This window comes from Lycorma delicatula, chromosome 9 (genome assembly GCF_047948215.1).
Source record: "Lycorma delicatula isolate Av1 chromosome 9, ASM4794821v1, whole genome shotgun sequence".
In the NCBI taxonomy this organism is placed as follows: domain Eukaryota; kingdom Metazoa; phylum Arthropoda; class Insecta; order Hemiptera; family Fulgoridae; genus Lycorma; species Lycorma delicatula.
The window spans coordinates 79142089-79162125 of NC_134463.1; the positions used below are offsets into that span (position 1 = coordinate 79142089).

Sequence of the window (20037 nt, forward strand, 5' to 3'; positions counted from 1 at the left end):
CATCATACCAGTGAAATGTCTGAAGACAAAAAAAAATTGTTGTTTAAAATGTTTTAAATATGTACCATTATTGCAGTTTAAATGTTTTTTTTTTAAATCGCACATATAAAGCGGACATGAAAAATAAGTACTGTATATAGGAAGGACCACAAATATGCAACGTTTACACATCGATTCTTTTTTGAACAGATTTATATAATTATAATATTGCATTTATTTATTACATTTTCGTATTTTTTTATAATTAATACATAAATAATTTATTCATAAAAGTATAAATAAAAATAACAAAAATTTATAAAAGATCTATTAATTAAATATTATTTTTTCCCATTCCGTAATTTCATAAAATATTTCTCTCCATTTTTTGAAACTTTAAATTGTTTAATTAATATTAAACCTTATTTTTAAGTTATTAATCTACACTGATTAATGTAAAGGTAAAAACTTTTCCTCTCTTCATAGATATTTCAACGTAAATAAATTATCCACTTTTAAGTCCAGCAGATTTAACCTGGACAGATATAACTCTATAGTTTTCAGCTCCTTCTTTATTATTTATTATGTTCATTATTAAATACGTAAGTACCTTTAACAGATAACTGTAACAGATTAAAAAAGAGATTTTTTAAAAATTGCAAATATTCTGAGTGGCCCAAAAGTCATTAGACCATTTAAAAAATCAATTAACGTTTTACAAATAATTGATTTCAAATTTTTTCTTTCATATTATTTCTTTCATACTTTTATTTTATATTATTTTTGGAAATCAATTTTGAAAAAAATCACGACATTGGAGGTGTGAAAGTAATCGAATTTTATCTACAAAAACAACGATCAATTGTGTTAACGTAGAGAGCTTACACTCATCAATTTGGGGATGAGACAAAAGCTATCTAAACAAGCAATGCTTTTATTTCTTGTTTAACCTCCGGGGTCACCGTTGAGTATTGCTTCAGAAGATGAGATAATGCCATGCCTGACTGGGATGGCATTTTTCATACACGCTACAAATCATTCATCTCATCCTCTGAAGGATGAGATGAATTAACGTTGGTCCCGGAGGTTAAACAAAAAGAAAAAAAAGAAGCAACGATTACCTTATTCCGTCGGTTTAAAATACAGGTATCTATGAGTGATTTACCACATCCTGGGAGGTCACGTTCAGGGAGGTCAAAAGGTAACATTCAGCGTGTTCAACGAAAAAATTGAGCCTTCAACATCAACTTCGAAACCGGTCCCAGCAGTTGGATATGTCCCAAATCTCGCTAAGGAGTATTCAAAGAATACTGAATAACGTATCTATCTGTATAACGTACAGCTAGCGCAGGAACTGAAGCCAGCAGATTATCGGGCACATGTTCTCAAGATCCAAGAATTAGCAAAGCAAGAAGCTGATTTCATTTTCGACTTCATTATGGGTGACGAAACCCATTTCAACTTAAAGGGATTTTTTAACAAATTAATATTCGAGACAGAAAACCGAAGATAGTCCGGTAATGTGAATTATACCCAGTAAAAGTAACGATTTAGTGTGAAGTAAATGAAGAAAGAAACAATTATTGGTCCTTACTTCTTTGAAGATGAGGCAGGAAACGCACTAACTACCACCGGAGAAAGGTACCTAGATATGTTGGACAATTTCAAGCGTCTCGTAATTGAGGACACACACCAGAGATATGATGTTAATAAACATAGTTCTTCGCTCATTCGCTCAACAATAGAACTTTTAAGGCAAATTTTTGGAAGATAATTTTTGGATAATTTTCCAAAACTCTGAAATCAATTCGCCGTCACATTTACCCGACAACACCTCCAGACTTATTTCTGTAGGTGTATTTAAAAGATAAAGTATACCGTATACCGAAACAGTCCACAGTCCATTCAACAATTGAGGGCCAAAATCCGTTATGATATTAAAGGAATAAATCAAGAAATATTACCACAGGTTACACACCTTAGAAAAAGCGCATCATTGTGAAGAACATTTATATGGATAAATAAACTATCTAATTTTCAAAACTAAATAAAATTTATTTCCATTATTTGTTTGGAAAAATATAAATATTAACGAATAAAAAATAAAACTTTATTTTATTTTAAAATGGTATAGTGACTTTTGGGTACCAGTACGATTATATTAATAAATATTTAATATTGTTATAATCAAAATTAATCGTTTTAGAAAGCATAAAGATTTTAAAACAAATTACTTTTGAGTGATTTATTACAATTAAATAATAACTGGGGAAAAACATCATTAATTTTTGTAAATAGAATAACTTTAAAATCTATTAAATGTTTTGGATAGCTTTGAAATCTCATTTAGATGAAAATAAATATAAAAAATAATGATTTATTGAGAAATTAATTGTTTATTCAAGGTTTAAGTGCATATTCCATTAATAAACACTTATTTAATATCAGAACATATTTTCGAAAACTAGTTTTAATTTCATCAATAGCAAAGTTGCCATAGTTTCTAATTATATGAAAGGAATTTTCAAAGTGTAACAAAAATTGATTAGAATTATACACGGTAATCCTACGATCTCTTTAAGGATTTAAAATTACTTATGTTGCCCGCTTTATACACCTTTGAGTTGGAAGTTTGAGTCTGAGCGAAATTTTCGAGTATTTTTCCTAAAGAAATTTTTAACCTTCCGATTATATTTTAGGTAATATATTATGCGGTACCAATTCACCGTTTGCTAATACGAAGGCAACCAAATGAATGACATGTGGTCCTTATTATAAAATTCTTGTACTTGATATTAAATTTCTACCTGATGTTAATAAATTTAATAAAATAAAATTAAGATAGAACCAAGTGATTATGTGTCTTTACATCTTTATAGCATTTAGATTTTTTTTTACATGTGTGGATTACCAAATATTACATGATGCTTACCAAATATTAATGTGATTTCTCTAGCCAAACTTCAGATATAAATTTTTATATATAAATAACAAAATTGCGGACAGTGGGAGAACGAATAAGAAATTACCATTTTTCCTAAGGATATTTTTTGTTTAGTTTTACAAGAAGAATCCGAAAAAGTATAGCCAGCCCACCATTTTAGAAACATTCTGTATATTTATAGTAGAACCCCAGACGCGGCTTCGCCCACGCTGTATGGTTACTTGCATTTCCCGCTTCGGTCAGGGAATATTAAGCAGATCATTCCATTTCAACCAGGGGGCTCTGCCTCCTGAACTCCTCTGCATTCATCATACTCATGCTTGTGACAAAATATACATACTAATGATAAATAAAAATTAAAGCGTGCTCAATTTATAAAAACTATAAGTATATTGTAATTTCCGAGTTTTGAAATTCCGAGTTTAAAGGGTTAAAATGAAGTAACAATGAAGTTTACTAATTTTTACATTTTTTTAGTAATAAATAAATAAATAACTACCATTTGGTCCGTACACCGAACGGACCATTTGGTCAGTACATGACCCAAAACAGATTCATCTGAAGAATGCGGGTTTCAAAGTAGTCGACCGCCACCTTAAAAATATTAGTTAAGGCGATGTCCTTCGTACGGATAAAATTTTATTATGCTCAGTTCTTAGTATTACCTTACAAATACCACTACGAGGTGACCGTACTTCGTTTCTAATTTTTTTTTTTATTTTTTATTTTATACCTTTATTCAAATAAATGGAGGCAGTTGCAGCTCCAGTCGCGTCGCACATACAGTAACAGTGGCAGTGGCTACATTGGGTTTATACACAGGCGCCGTATACTGCGCACCCCTTAAAAAAACCAAAATTTAAAAAAAAAAAACCAAAATGGTTTTTAAATATTTATCTTGATACTATTTGCAAGTCCAAATCCAGTAAATAACTTGTTTAGTATAGTCAGAAATGGGGAAAATTTACAATCATTGTTTAAAATTTTTTTTAACTTTTTTCTCACCTTTCAAGGTGGAATTTCGAAAATTCGAAAACTTAATTTTTAGATATTCGCATGACGATTACACACGCACAAAAAATGAAATTGATATATTTATTTATTTATTACTGAAAAATGTTTAAATTAGTAAATTTCATTGTTACTTCATTTAAACCCTTTAAACTCGGAATTTCAAAAAAATTCTTTCTTAGTGTGTCCTTATATCGTAAGAAGAATATGTAAAACAAATTTTCATCAATTTATCTCGGTAGTTTTTGTTGTGCCTCCGCTATTAATTCTTCATTACATGTTGTTTTGTTTTATAAGCGTAAATACACACACACACAAACATAGCGCGTGTATACACGTAGAGTGAGAGAGAAAGAGAGAGAGAAAGGGAGAGTTATAATTATGTGTAAGGAAACTTATAATTATGTGTTTATAAATTTTAATATATAGTTTTAAATTTTTGGGGATATCTGGTCTATAATTTTTAAAGTAATGGATACTTTTGTAACATTTTTGATTCCTTTGTTCTTTGTTTTAATATATTTTACAATTTTCATTGTATTATAGTATTGTATTTTTTTTTTTTTTTGTAACCAAGTCATCTTTTACTTTTTACACCTTGTCATGCTTACTGCTATATTAAAGTCTTGTTTGTTAATATAAATTTGCATAAAATAAATAATAATTATAATCAACAATTATATTTAGTCGTGACAACAATGAAGAGAGTTATAGAAGTTTTCCCTTTGTAAAATAAAAAAAAATATTTTATTTTACTGAGCTCACAAAAAGATGTGTTGATTTATTTTATGTAGTTTAATTTGCACGTCGTTAACTGTTTTGTACTATATGAAAATAATCTAAGTTTTGAAAGTATAACCGAAAACATTAATACGAATTAAACCACTATAATATCTATCTAAGAACAATTAAAACAGTAATGGAAAAAAAGAAGTAGCCTTATTTTTTTAATTAATTAACAATGTAATTAAAGAAGTTACATTATTTTAAAAATATTTGTATTTTAACTTTTACAACCTAATAGAACTGTAACTGAATTAAAAGTTAATAAGTTTTTTAAATGTTAGTTTTTAAACGAGTTTAAGGCTGTTTCTTTTTTTGTTGTTATTATTATTATTATAAAAAAAATAATAATTATAAACATTTCAAAATTACTTCCAAGTAATTAATTCGTTTTTATTTTAAGAATTATTATTTTTTCTAATTATCCATAAAAATTATATTTTACTTACTCAGTTAACTTAAAGATCTTCCAGCTTTTCTTTTTCTACCTAATACACTACGAACAAGTTTCATAACAATTGGTTTAAATTTTCTTACTACTACATTTTTCAGTCTTAATAATTTTCTTTTGGTCCATCTTTTAGGAAAATTTTCATATAATCCTCTAATAACTAGATCCGTTATTGTATCAAACACATTCCTGAAAAAAAAAGGTTTTTTAAATAAAGAGAGAATAAATACAAAATTTTCCAGAAATCTTGAATTCACTAAGATGATTCTAATGGTAAAATATTTCGAAAGTTTAAAAGGGTTTTACGTACCTTAAAAGAGGTTTATGTAAGTTTCGTTTGTGGCTCTTTAGTTTTTGTGCTTAAAAAATAATTTTATTTAGTATGTTCTTTAAAAAATAAAAATATATATTTTACAGCGGTTTTTTTTTAGAATTCATTTTTTTAAAATTATTATCCAGATGATCAAAATATGTATATATAAATGATTATTGTTCATTTGCACCCTGCGTTGCTGATATACCTTTATAAATTACTGTCAGTAAAGGCAAATATTCTACCAATCTCCCTTGATTAAACTCAAAAAATTGAGAAATGAATTAAAATAATAACAATGGTTTTATTCTTAGCTAAAAATGCCATTAATTTAATTTGTAATCTAAAATTTACCATTCTGAATCTCTTTAAAAACGGATTTATACTCGTAGATGTTAAACTGAAAATTTACATTTAATTTTTGGGAGAGTAATTAATCGGTTGAGGTTTAATATCAATGACATCTCTATTCAGTTTCCTTTGACTTATAATTTTATTAAACAAACTGATCGATTTGACTGTGTTTTTCAAAATCAAATACAGAGTCTTTGTAAAAGAATGGTGTGGTTTTGAACATTGATTAAATGAAACAAAATTACTTACAGTTAGTGTTGTTTATTTATCGAATTTTTCATCTTAAACAGTTTTTTTACGTAACCAATAAAATTAATTTTAATATGTGTATCATTAATCGCTCGGCAAATGTCCAATCGAAAATCAGTTTCTGCCTATACCCGAATTAGTTTATCTTCTGTCATGGTAACAATTGCTATATTAATGCTTTTCTTTAAGTGACATAGGTCGCGTATTTTTTTTGTTGAATAAACAGTATTTTTTATATATCCTCACCAGAAAAAATCGCAAGTTGTCAGCTCTGGACTCTTTGGAGGTCGGGTATAGATCCTTACCCGCCTATCCATCTTTGTTCAAATTTTCCGTTCAAAGCCTAATTGACGAATGCATTAAAGGGCAGGGATGCGCCATCTTGTTGGAAATGAATCCGTTATATGTTTTTGAATTCATCCATCCGGTTTAGAAAAGCAGTAATTGTTTAACATATTGAGATACATATTTACATTAATAGTCTTTTCAGCGAAGAAAAGAGGCCTGATTACACGATTTTTCATCACACCACAACAAACTTTAGGCGTGTCGCGTCGTTTCTCAAAAATTACATTTGGGTTTTCAGATTCCCATATTTTTATGGATTGTGTCTGTTAACACACCCATTAATATGGAATCCGTAAAAATTATATGGTCTAAAAATGAATCGTTATCATTAACTTTGTGGAAAATCTCAACAGCGAAATTGAAACGTTTCTCTCCGTTATCAGGTTTCAATTCCTGCAGTAGCTGGATTTTTTATGCGTGTAATTTCTTTCAATCTTTAGTGTAAAAATTTGTTAATTGTTGCTTTGGGAATATCTAACTCAAGGCTTCGACGAGAGATGGATTTGTTAGGACTTATAATTTCTAAGACTTCCGATTGCACATTGTCTAATTCGTTCAACAGTTTAGTTTGATACTCGTGGTCTACCGGCTGATTTTTCCACGAGAACAGATCCAGTTTCTTTGAACCGACGTCGTATATTATTTTCATATGGTTGCTCTTTTCCATATTTACGTCCAAATGCACGTTCAACTAAAACTACGGACTTTAATTCGGCCTGGCACAAAACACACCTTGGTTTTTCTTGGAACAACGAACATAGTAAAGAACACAACACACCTCAGCAACAATACAAAAACTAGTGTGATGATTTGAACTGTTGTTACACAAACGTTCGGGTTGGAGGCTATCAGAGCTACCAATATAACTTCTCAAAATTTCCCTATTTTCTAACCCCCCTCCATTTTTTATAGAGACAGTTTAATATAGCTGATGTTAGATTATATAAAATTATTAGTTTTGTACTTTGTAGGCTACTAATATTATAAAACATTTTCCTAAGAAATTAGTAATGAATTTACTAATTTTGTTGTTTTTTTTAATGCCTTCTACGGACGATTGTGATTCATGTACATAAATGTAAATTGGCTACATTCGAGTATCAATTATAAGGTCCAGTATAATTGGCGGATAATTTCAAGTATAAAATATTAATTTCTTACATACATTTCATTCCGAATTCAACAAAATATTAAGCAATGAAGTTTTCTTAATTTTGAAAATACGAGGGTTATTTTTTTTCAAGGTCCGATCGATCGCGAAATAAAACCCCTCGCAAAAATCGGATGAACCTTTGCGCATATGTGTTGTACAGCGCCTCTAGAATGGCATTCAATCACGCCGCATCACTTCGTTTAGTTCTGTGCACGCAGCTAGCACGTAAACATGTCTACAACAATAGCATCTCCCGCCAAGTGTGAAGTGCGTGCGGTAATTCGATTTCTTCAGGCTGAGGGGTGTAATGCAGCTGAAATTCATCGACGAATAAGTAATGTGTACGGTGAAACTTCAATGAGTGACAGCAAACTGCGACAATGGTACAGGAACTTTAAAGCAGGACGTGTAGATGTTCATGATGCAGGCGGTCAGGGAAGGAAGCGAGTGTCAACCGATGATCTCGTTGAGCGAGTGGATGAGGCAATTCGAGAAAATCGTCGGTTCACAATTTCTGTATCGAGTGATTCGTTTCCTGAAATTTCAAGGTCAACTCTCTACACCATTGTAAGTGAGAGACTTCAGTACCGCAAACTGTGTGCGAGATGGGTTCCCAAGATGCTGTCCGACCATCACAAAACAATGAGAATGGACGCCTCCCTAACGTTTCTCCAGCGCTACCACAATGAAGGAAAAGAGTTTTTGAACAAAATTGTCACAGGGGACGAGACATGGGTCCATTTCGGTACCGAAGAAACAAAAGAACAATCCAAACAGTGGATGCATTCTCATTCTCCCAATAAACCAAAGAAGTTCAAGCGAACCTTCTCCAACAGAAAGTGTATGGCTACTGTGTTGGAATAGAGTTCTCTTGGTGGAATTCATGGAACATGGCACGACCATCACTGCAGCCTCATAATGCGTGTCTCTTCAACCTCTACGAGTAGCAATTAAGAATAAGCGGAGAGGAATATTGTCATCAGGCACTGTCTTTCTCCATGACAATGCTCGGCCGCACACTGCTTCTGTAACAAAGAAGCTCCTGCAGCGTTTTCGTTGGGAAGTGTTTGATCACTCACCATACAGCCCGGACTTGGCTCCATCCGATTTTCACCTCTTTGCTCACATGAAACATGTCCTCACTAGGAGGACAACATTTTGGCACAGATATCGAGCTGCAGACCAGCGTAGAAACATGGCTGAAAACACAGGCGGCTCCGTTCTATGACGAGGGTATTGGAAAGTTGGTACCACGCTACGATAAATGTCTAAATCGGAGTGGCGACTATGTAGAGAAATAGGTAACTATGTAAGTACTTGTTACAAATAAAAACTTTGTTATTTTCACAGTGGTTTTAATTTCAGTGACCGATCGGACCTTGAAAAAAAATAATCCTCGTATATTTGTAATTTTATCAAACTGCTGTAGTTTCATATCTCGAGAATGGCGAACCGATTCTCATTTTGTTTTCATAGTTAAAATATTTTTTTTCTTTTTAAAGAAATTCTCTTGCATGTTGGCGTTTCAGAAATAAATAGTAACAAATAAGCTTTATTATCTAGTACAATTTTAGTAGATTTTCTAGTAAATAATCAATTTTAATATAAAAAAAAAAGGTTATGATAGCCTCATATAAGAAAATAAGAAGATGATTACCTATCTTACCAACTTTGGATAAATAAATAACATTATAAATCCATTGTTAATGTAGCAGTTATGTTTAGTCTATACCGGTTCACACGCAGGTACGTGTGTATGTGAGTTTTAACTCATAATTTAAAAATTATGAAAATGTTATCAACGTTATTAGTCTATTCGTTATAAATGTATCACGTACTAAACGGTTTTTACAAAATCTCTGGACTACTAGAGTCGAAAATAGATTTGAAAACATAAATCACTTTATTTTCTATATTGCAGACCTAAAAATTAAAAAAAAAAATAAGAATAATACTAAGTAGCACGAAATTTATTTTTTATAACTATAAAAATTATATTAGAGAAATCTCTAATAATAAAAGCTAGAGGGAATTTTTGTTTTTTACAATTTCTTTAAACTTCTTACAAAATCCTTCATCGTGTGATAGTATACATTTAATATGAAAAAGGAATCCTAAATTTTACTTCACAGTGGATTTTTTGTTTAATACAACAAATTGGGGTCAATTTAGGTTGTAGGTTTAGTATATCTCAATTTTAACAACATAATATGTGGTTAGTATAATAAAATAAAATTAAACTGGCGCTTATAATGCCTGTCTTGATTATTTATAAAAATAATTTATTAATATATTTCTAAATACAAGTAATAAGTACTCATATTTCGATATGAATATACATTATCCATTAACAAACTCTATGATTGGTTAGTTTATTAATAAATGATTAATTTGATTATTCATTATTCGATATCGCTAATAGAATTTATGTTAGATCTATTATTGATGTAATACTACGATTACTTAAATTACTAAATATTTGTTTATATTTAAGAGCTTACTATTTCTACGGAATATTCTTAATAATAATAACAAATTCACATTTGTTAATCGGCGAAGAGAGACCAATATGCGGTGTTTGTAATAAAACACTTACAATTAAGCATCTAATGGAACAGTGAACATATATGAGGACCTCAGAAAGAGGTTCCGGCTAAGAAATGATATTGCTGATGATTTGGATAATGGAAATGAAGAAAAAATAGTTGCTTATTTATACGCCAGTGGACTTCTTAAAAGTCTGTAAAAGTGAAAAATTTAAAGCTGTGTTAAACAAACTCTAAGGGGTAGTTTTATATATATAAGGGAGTATCGAAGCGCGGCACGTATAGTGACGGGAGGTAGCCCTCTTGCCTAGGCTGCCCTGGCTCGTCTGCATGCAAGATCAGTGAGCCGGGGTGTGTCCAATGATGGCATGGGAAACCCTCAAGGGTGGACTGACGGCGCGAGGCTATGGGTAAGCTCAATGCATGCCTGTAGCCAATTAGGTCAGGACCGGGAAGAGCAGCCTCCCCGCCGAGGGGCTTTTTGGTCGTCCTGAACAGGTGGTCAGATTGCTCTTATGACGCTGGGAGGACCCCGATGGGTTACGTCCTACGAGACTCTTTATCGGGGAGAGTCAACTGCCACGGCATCCTGGAGCGACTGATATGCTGCTTAACGGCGGTTCTGGTCGCTCCGAGGGTGCTTAAATAAATAAATAAATGAGACAGGTAGAAGGAGATAATGGTAAAGTAAAGACTTATATTTTCCATTTATGTTCTTGGGATATTATCTCAAATTTTAAGATCGGGGCCCTTTACAACCCATAAGTATTGATTGTTTATTGTGGTTTAATGTTTTTGTGTACTTTGTGTTTTTAAATGAAAATGTAAGGGCCCTTTACACCCTTACATACGACGACCCTGATGGTGATACTAACCTCATTTTAAGAATGTGACGAGGGCTAATGACCTTAGCAGTCGATGCCCGTAAAACACAAAGAAAAAAAATTGAAATATTCATGTTATAAATTAAGCAGATTTTATTCTTGATTCAAAATTAAAATTACTAAATTACATTTAATTTACTCATAAATAAATCCATATAAGATACAAATAAATTAGTAAATCAACTTATATTTTTATAAAATTTTTATATAAATATTTTACCAGCTTTTAATTTCATAAAAAGAAAGGGAGAAATTACTTAATTATGGAATATTAAGAATTTATTTTTTCCTACGAATCAAACTGATTGATTCAGAGGGAATTTTTCCAAGTTTATTCTACCTTTTTTTTTTAATACTGCATATTTATCCTATTTCCTTAATATTAATGTAAATTATATCCTTATTAGTATAAGATAAGGTTTGCTTACCTTAACCATAATTTTGCTTGAGTTTGTTGTGGTTGTTGTGACAAACCAAAACCTCCTGGTTGACTATCATATTGATTATTATCATACTGTTGGTAATCTGGAGATTGTCCATAGTTGCTGAATTGTAATAGTGACCTCTTCTAAATAAAAAAACACGTAAAAATATTAAACGAACTATTAAATAGTAAATAAGTAAAAAACTAATCCTTATTCCAAATTAATATACATATAGTCATCGAAAAAGGTTACAGCTATAAAAAAATCATATCTCCGTATGTAATTTTGATAAAGAAACTGCAAAACTGCAGAGTAATCGGGACGACATCAATTTTTTTTAGATGTGACCTTGAGGCGATAGGCACAACTCCTCTGAACCACTGTAAGTCAGTGCAATGATGACAGTTCAGCAGAAAGGACAGTGAGTTTTGTGGTTAGCGGAGTATAGTTTAAGAAATCTGGCAACGTGGAAGTGAAAAAATCAAATTCTGGGGAAAATTGAACAAGAAAGTAACGCTGTAATATTTTAACAAGGTGGTGCGCCCTCACACTTTAGTCTAGGCGTTGGAAGGGCTCTCAATGAAAGATTCCATAATCGTTAGATTGGTAGGGCCGGTCCTGTGCTTTGAACTTCAAGAAGCCCAGATTTGATAATCGTAGATTTTCTTCTTTGGGGATACGTTAAAAACGTTGTCTACAGTGAAAAAATCAGGAATGTATAACATTTAAGACGTCGGATAACCGCTGCTATTGCCACAGTTACGCCTGCGATGATCCAGCAGACCTGGGCAGAAGTCGATTATTGGCTGGAGAGCGACCAACGGAGCTCATATTGAAACATTCTAAGGTAACTAAAAAAAAAACTTTTTGAGTTGGTGAATTTTTTTAAAAAACTCGCTTGATTATTTCCAGTAGTTTCTGAGATAAGATCTTTAAATTGCTGCAACCTTTTTCGATGACCTGTTTTATATATATATATATATATATATATATATATATATATATATATATATATATGTAAAATATGTTAGCATAAATGAGGTACCTTAATTTACTGTTTAACAAGGAAGTCATGTGGTGTCCACATCAGATTTTTTGCAGTCGGTTAAAAATCATATTGCATCATTTAAAGGTCGAACTAGTCTTATAGTATTTTTGTTATATTTTTGTTATATTTATATATATATTATTTTATTTTATATTAATTGTTTACTAAAAATGTATTATTATAATCTATATAAATAAAAATTTAAATGTTCGTTTGTTCAAAATCTTAAATCTCCGAAAGTACTTTACCGATTGTTTTAAAATTTTGACACAACGCTGCATTCGAATACACGCGTGTTTTAATATGCTTACTATTTATATACCTAAGATGTCACACCTGTGACAGGTAAAAACATGCTTTTTTTGAAAAACAGCGCTATCTATATTGTACACGCTGTACAAAATATTTTACGATTCCATTTCAATGTTTCCGATAAGTGTGTCCGCTATAGACTTAAAAACTACTGGACCGATTTATGCGCGGGGAAAAAGGGAGAAAGGGAAAAATCGAAAAGGTGAAGTGAATAAGGGGTAAATGGAAAAAAGAAATAAAGGGAAAAACGGATAAAAGGAAATGGAAAGGGAAAAGGAGAGAAAAGAAAAGGGAGAAAGAGAAATAAGGGAAGGAAAGGGAAAGTGGAAATGGAAAAGGGAAGTAGGGAAAGGGCATATGGTAAAAAAGAAAATTGGAAAAGGTAATGGGGGAAAAGGAAAATGAGAAGGGGAAAGGGTAAAATGGAAAAGGTAAAGGTTAAATTATGTGAAGTTCCGTAATGTTCATTTTGTTAATGTTTTATCAAACTTTCAGTTGTGTTCATTTACTATATATATACTCAAATCTAGCAATAGCGAAGCATTTCCGGGTCTTCTAGTTTAATTATATTAGTAACATTTTTCAGTACTATAAAAAATTTAATAATAACCCACCGGATTGGTCTAGCGGTAAACTCTTCATCGTAAATCAACTGATTTTAAAGTTGAAGTTCTCAGGTTCAAATCCTAATAAGGTAGTTACTTTTATTCGATTTGAATACTAGATCGTGGATACTGGTGTTCTTTGGTGGTTGGGTTTCAATTAACCAGACGTCTCAGGAGTACCCACCGGGTTGGTCTAGTGATTAATGCGTCTTCCCAAATCAGCTGATTTGGAAGTCGAGAGTTACAGCGTTCAAGTCCTAGTGAATCCAGTTATTTTTACACGGATTTGAATACTAGATCGTGGATACCGGTGTTCTTTGGTGGTTGGGTTTCAATTAACCACACATCTCAGGAATGGTCGAACTGAGAATGTACAAAAATACACTTCATTTACACTCACATATCGTCCTTATTCATCCTCTGAAGAATTATTTAAACGGTAGTTACCGGAGGCTAAAAAACAGGAAAAGTTAAAGACGTCTCAGGAGTAGTCTAGCTGAGTTTGTTCACTACAAATTTACGATACAATTACATTACACTGATAAGTTGCTAAGGACTTTAATTGTTGATGAAACTATAAATAAAAGTATTAGAAAAAAAAATTATTTATAATATTTAAAATATATTCTTCACTTCTTAATTAACAACTTACATTTTGATAGTTAAATCTTTTAATATGCCATAATGTTTCTTAGATCGGGTATTTCTATAGTCTGTTCCACTCTCCCCACGACTCATTACTGAATAATAAAAAATAAAAATTACTTACTAAAAATGAAACTAAATTACAGTAAAAATAGTACGTGTTTCCACTTCAAAAATTAGATTAATATCGAAATTGATTGTTGTATGAGTTAACTCTAGATTAAACTGTATTGAATAATGCTGATCTTCATAAAAATAGCATGAATATTTAGACCACAGAGTACGACAACTCCTTTCCATGTTCAATGGTTTAATTTCTTTCTTTGCCTTACTAGGTTTTACAATAGTCTATGTATACGTATTCGACTGAACTCGTTTTTTACTACAATAAATAAACAGGACATACGGATCATCTTTAAAATTGTTATGAAGCAATAAAACGAAAATCAAAAAATGTACTAAACCGAATTTTCCCCTTTACGCTTCTAATATACCGTATTTTACTTTTATCTTCGTTGATAAAAATTTTATTTCACAAATAAATTTACTTAATTTTTAAAAAATAATTTTTAAAAATTAATTTGTTCACTAACCGTTTCATTTTTTCTACACGTTTATTACTTTCAAAGATCTCTTTTCTTTATTGGAATTTTTTGTGGAAATTAGATCAAAAACATAACTTAACATATATTTATTACATATACATTTTAATAAAACGTAAGGGTTTCTCTTTAAAATGAATATGTTACTCTTTCTTGCAAAAACTAATCAATCGATTAAGAAAAAATTTTACAAGAACATAGATTCTGTGCCTAAGAAAAAATCTGATGTGGACTTCACATGAGTCCTTGTACGCCTATTAAATTACATATTCACATTTTTTTTTTTTTTAGAATGAAAAGTACAAAAAAATTTTATTTCATTAACTTCTGATACGTTTTCATTTTTTTTATTGTTATTATTGAATTATTATTTATCTTAAAACTTTTTCACAATCTGAGTTTAATAATTATTAATAAATTAATATATTTAAATTTAAAAAAAAAAGTTAAAAAATTAGGAGATAAAGTCTGATTCGAACCGTTGTGCTTTCATCTAAGATCAAAATATTTCATTAATTAAAATTTTATTTGGCTATAACTCTGGAACCAATGAAAATAAATACCACTTATGAAAAGTTCTCAATGAGAGCCTATTACTGCAGTTAAGAAAAAGTCCAAAATCCAAATTTTTTTATTTTGGTTTTTTGAACACTTTTGGTTCAGTAGATTCCAATCAAAAGGGAGGTGCATAACAAGATGTTACAACAGTCCTAAATCCAAAATTTCAACATCCTACGGCTAATCGTTTTTGAGTTATGCGAGATACATACTACGTACGTACGTACAGATGTCACGCAGAAACTAGTCAAAATGGATATTCCTGTTGATATCTTAAAACCGAAATTTTTCACGATCATAATACTTCCTTTACTTCATACAAAGAAGTGAAAACATATAACTAATTGCAATTACAAACTATTTCACTCTTTCAATATGGTGGCCATTTTAATGGCTTGCTATTACAACCGGATTTTGTTCCTTGCCGATATTTAAATTTACTATGACCAAACTGTTGACCAAATCCCGAATTTGGAGTCTATTTGAAATCGATGGTGTACGGAGTACATTCCTTTGCACTTATTCTTCACTTTAAATCCACTCAAGTTTCCATTTAAAGTTGCTTTTTTGATGACAGTAAATAAGTCACAAGGGTAGACGCTTCATGTGGCTAGTCTCCACTTGAAGAGTCTTGCGTGGACAATTGTATGTGGCTTGATCCAGAGTCTTCTGTGAGAATAATCTATATGCATACAGACCAGAAAAAAAGCTGTAAATACTGTATATAAGTCCATTTTCTAAATTACGATGTACTTAATAGTTCCACAAAAAATTAAAAAAACATGAAATAAAACATAAGAAGTAAAAATGATGTACGATCACCTACTCGTAGTATTTTTCGGGTAACGCTAAGAATCGTACAAAATACGTTTTACCCATCCTTTGTACGGGTAACTTGCTGTACCTACAAATTTTAAGATGGAAGCCGACTATTCTGAAATTCGCATACTTCAGAAAGTTTCGTGTCCTGTGCTGCCCAGCTATTGCTCTGAAGAAATTACAATACGCTGATTAAATAAATTGAACAGGTTTTATTGTTTTTTATCAGTATTATTCCCACAAGGATGAGGATAATGAGCACAGTGGATTTCCAGGGGGGCCGGGCCCCAAAATTAAATGATAAGCACGAGTAAAGAGAGCCCTGACTGAGTAATAAAAAATATTAATAATTAGGTTTACCGTATCAAATACTGATATAAAATAATTTTATACCTTATTTTTATATTAGTTCCTAAAATATACCTCCCTATATTTTTAAATATTTAATTTTTTTTGCTTAATCTCCTTCATTAATAATTCTGATGTAGTAGAAAATTATGTAAAAATACTAAAGGTACAAGAAAAAATAAAGCTGTTTGGTCGACAACAAATTAAGTTTTACACTTATATTATACTTCTAGAATGTAGTTTTCTAGACTATATATTTTTTTCAATATTTATATAAATTCCGTAAGCAGTATGTTTGTGCAATATGGTACAATAATTTATAGAAATTACTTATTAAAAAAAAATGTTTACCTGTTTAATATCACTTATAGGTACTGGGTGAGCATATACGTAATTAATTTTAATTAAAACACAATTTAAATAACAGAACAATAAATATCTTAAACTAATCATTTTTTTCTAATATTAAAATAATTTTTTAATCACTATAAAAATCCTGTATAATATAATGTTTAGATCTAATAATAATATAATGTATGTTACTAAATTAAAATAGCTGCCTTCATTTTTCCTAGATCAACAGAAGATCTTATCTACTCAGTCTATCACTAACATAATCATCAGCACTCATCATAATTACCATTATCTTCTTTTTTTTTAATTACTAATCATTTATTATTATTACTATTAATGGCGACTATTTAATATCATTCAATACCCCTTTATATAAAATAGTCTATATATTTTTTTTAAATAAATTAATTAAAACGCGAAATTTTTATTTCTCAATAACATGAAAATATTTAACCTTCACTTTTAAATTCTTTAATTACTGTAATTTATACTATACTCACTTGAAACTTTAAAATAATAACTTTAATAAATATATTAAACGATGAGATAATATCTTGTTAAATTTCACTGGATATCTCACATATCTTGCAGTTGATCTATTTGTTAACTATATTCGTTAGAAATAAATTTTCATCTTATTTTTATGTATAGATATTCCGTTGCATAGGATTTCCCTCATAAGATTTAATACCGGTAAAAGTTTAAATGATGAAATCTTTTTTTGATTTGAACAATTTTTATAAATGAAATTTGCAAATAAAAAAATGTTTACATATCAAAAAGTTAAGTTACTTAGCGTTGATCTTTTTTAAACAAAAGATAAATATTAAAAATTAAAAAACATGACTGTCGAAAAATATTGTTGACAAACATTACCCCTTTTACTTCCTTGTACGAAGTAAAAGAAGTATTATGATCGCGAAAAATTTCGGTTTTCAGATTTCAACGGAAATATCAATTTTGACAGCTTGACGTCTGTACGTACGTAAGTATGTATCTCTCATAACTCAAAAACGATTAGCCGTAGAATGTTGAAATTTTGGATTTAGTACTGTTGTAACATCTAGTTGTGCACTTCCTCTTTTAATTGCAATTGACTGGACTAAATGTCTCCAAAAAAGCCCAAAAACCAAACATGTATGGATTTTGGACTTTTTCTTAACTGCAGTAATAAGCCATCATTGATATCTTTTCAACGATATATCATAAGTGGTATTTATTTTCATTGGTTCCAGAGTTATAGCTAAATAAAATTTTAATCAATAAAATATTTGGATCTTACAATGTGAAGGTACATCGGTTCAAATCCGACTTTATCTCCTTTTTTTAATTTAAATGTATTGTAATTATTAACAAAAAATATTAATGTAAATTATGTAAAAAAAATCTTTGCAGTAAATAATAATTAAATAATAACAATAAAAAAAAAATGAAAAAATATCAGAAGTTATTAATGAAATAAAATTTTATGTACTTCCATTTAAAAAAAATGTGTATATGTAATTTAATAGGCGTAAAAGGAAGTCATGTGGTGTCCACATCAGATTTTTTCTGGTTTGGTTCCATCGTGATTTTGTATTATACTAGAAAATACTCCGTTTGAATTTTGAAAATCGGAAGATTGGTTGCGAAAATGTAACAACATTTCCTTATAACCATGACCTATTAGATCGAGAGTGTACCTGATGCATGCAAAAGTTACCTTCAACCTACTAACAAACAAATACCCCATATGAATTTTAAAAATCGGACGATTGTTTGCAGATATATTACAAGAGCACCTTATTACACCTCCTAAACAGTGTCCCAGGTGCACCTGTTTGTTACCGGTTAATAACGATGATTATTGGTCTAGTCTCGCACGATGTGCGAGTATTACCTCACCACTCTAGTTTCACATTCAAACGCTGTTCTCCACGGGAAGCCCATTATTCTTAAACTCAATTTTTTTTAATTTATTTAATATAAATTTAAATGAATTATTTTTGTAATATTACTCTTTCGATTGGTTTGAATCGTTCAATTCAAACCCAGCTAATATAGTAATAGAGGCTCACAGTTCACAGTTCATTAATTCAATTCATTAAAGTTTGTGTTTCAATCGGTAAATCTTAACTAATATTCAAAAATTACACTACTTACATTCTTCTTTGAGAGATGGAGCCTTAGCATCATTAAAAATTTACCACTGACAAATGAAAATGAAAACGATTTGACAACAAATATTTAATTGCATCTCATATTGCTGATTGCATCGTAGGATCAGATTTCATAAAAGAGAATCTGTAAATACTTTGTGTAATTTTATTAACGAAATATCCTTACATATAAATTCGCTTGAAGCGATGTAACTTCCTTTTAATACATATGAATTTATATCTAATTTCTAACATCTAAATTGGATTGTAACACTTTAAAATTATGGAATGAAAAATTGTCAAATCAAAGGTTTCTCATCTTTAAAGACTATAGAATTTCTCATCACGAGACGACAACTTCACGAAAACATTAACGTAGTCATTTCAAACACGCAAGTGAAAACAGAAAACGAATCCAAAGGACAGTATTATCACAATCCAACCAAATCTTTTAACAAACCCTTTACTTTAAATCATAATAAATAATAAAAAAGAATAATGTCAGTTTTTATTAAAAATTTAACTTTAATCAGTGTTTGTTCTGTAATTCAAATCATTATATCAGTATAAAAAATTTTTTAATTTGTCTATTGATGATCGTAAAGCCTTTTTGGGAGATAATAATTGTTGTTCTAATTGTCTGCGAAAAGGCCATTCCATTAATCAATGTTGTTAAAAAAAATCGATGTAAAATTTTGTGCCAAGAAACACAATACATTCATCCATATGGACAAAATTAATGATTCTAAATTAGAAAGTAAGTAATAAGTCTGAAATTAATACTTATTATTTATCTAAGAATCATTCACAGAGAAAAATTGCACTACTCTATATACATACTATTATATATGTCTATATATTACTACTTTACTACTATATATATATTACTACTATATATCTCTTATACAAAACAGAATGTCCTGACTGATTCACTGACTCATAATCAACGTACAACCAAACCTATTATAAGTATTGACTTGAAATTTTCAGGGTACCTTCGTATCTTTAAGTAGGCGTGCACTAAGAAAGGATTTTGCAAAATTTTGATTTTAAGGGGTTCAAATCTATAAAAAATTAAATTGCGTGTTAATATCGCTATCTGCTGGACGTAAAAGCAACACACGCTATACAAAATATTTTACGATTCTATTTCAGTGTTTCCGATATG

General features: G+C 30.2%; 1 protein-coding gene across 1 annotated transcript; it reads right to left on the reverse strand.

Moving 5' to 3' along the window:
• Positions 1-312: 312 nt before the first annotated feature.
• On the reverse strand, positions 313-16994 carry LOC142330549 (uncharacterized). Its single transcript, XM_075375896.1, has 4 exons — positions 16729-16994; positions 11444-11583; positions 5167-5357; positions 313-602 (listed from the first exon to the last, which is right to left on the reverse strand). The coding sequence occupies exons 1-3, from the start codon at positions 16828-16830 to the stop codon at positions 5171-5173; spliced, it is 429 nt and encodes a 142-aa protein (XP_075232011.1). The 5' UTR covers positions 16831-16994; the 3' UTR covers positions 313-602; positions 5167-5170.
• Positions 16995-20037: the final 3043 nt, after the last annotated feature.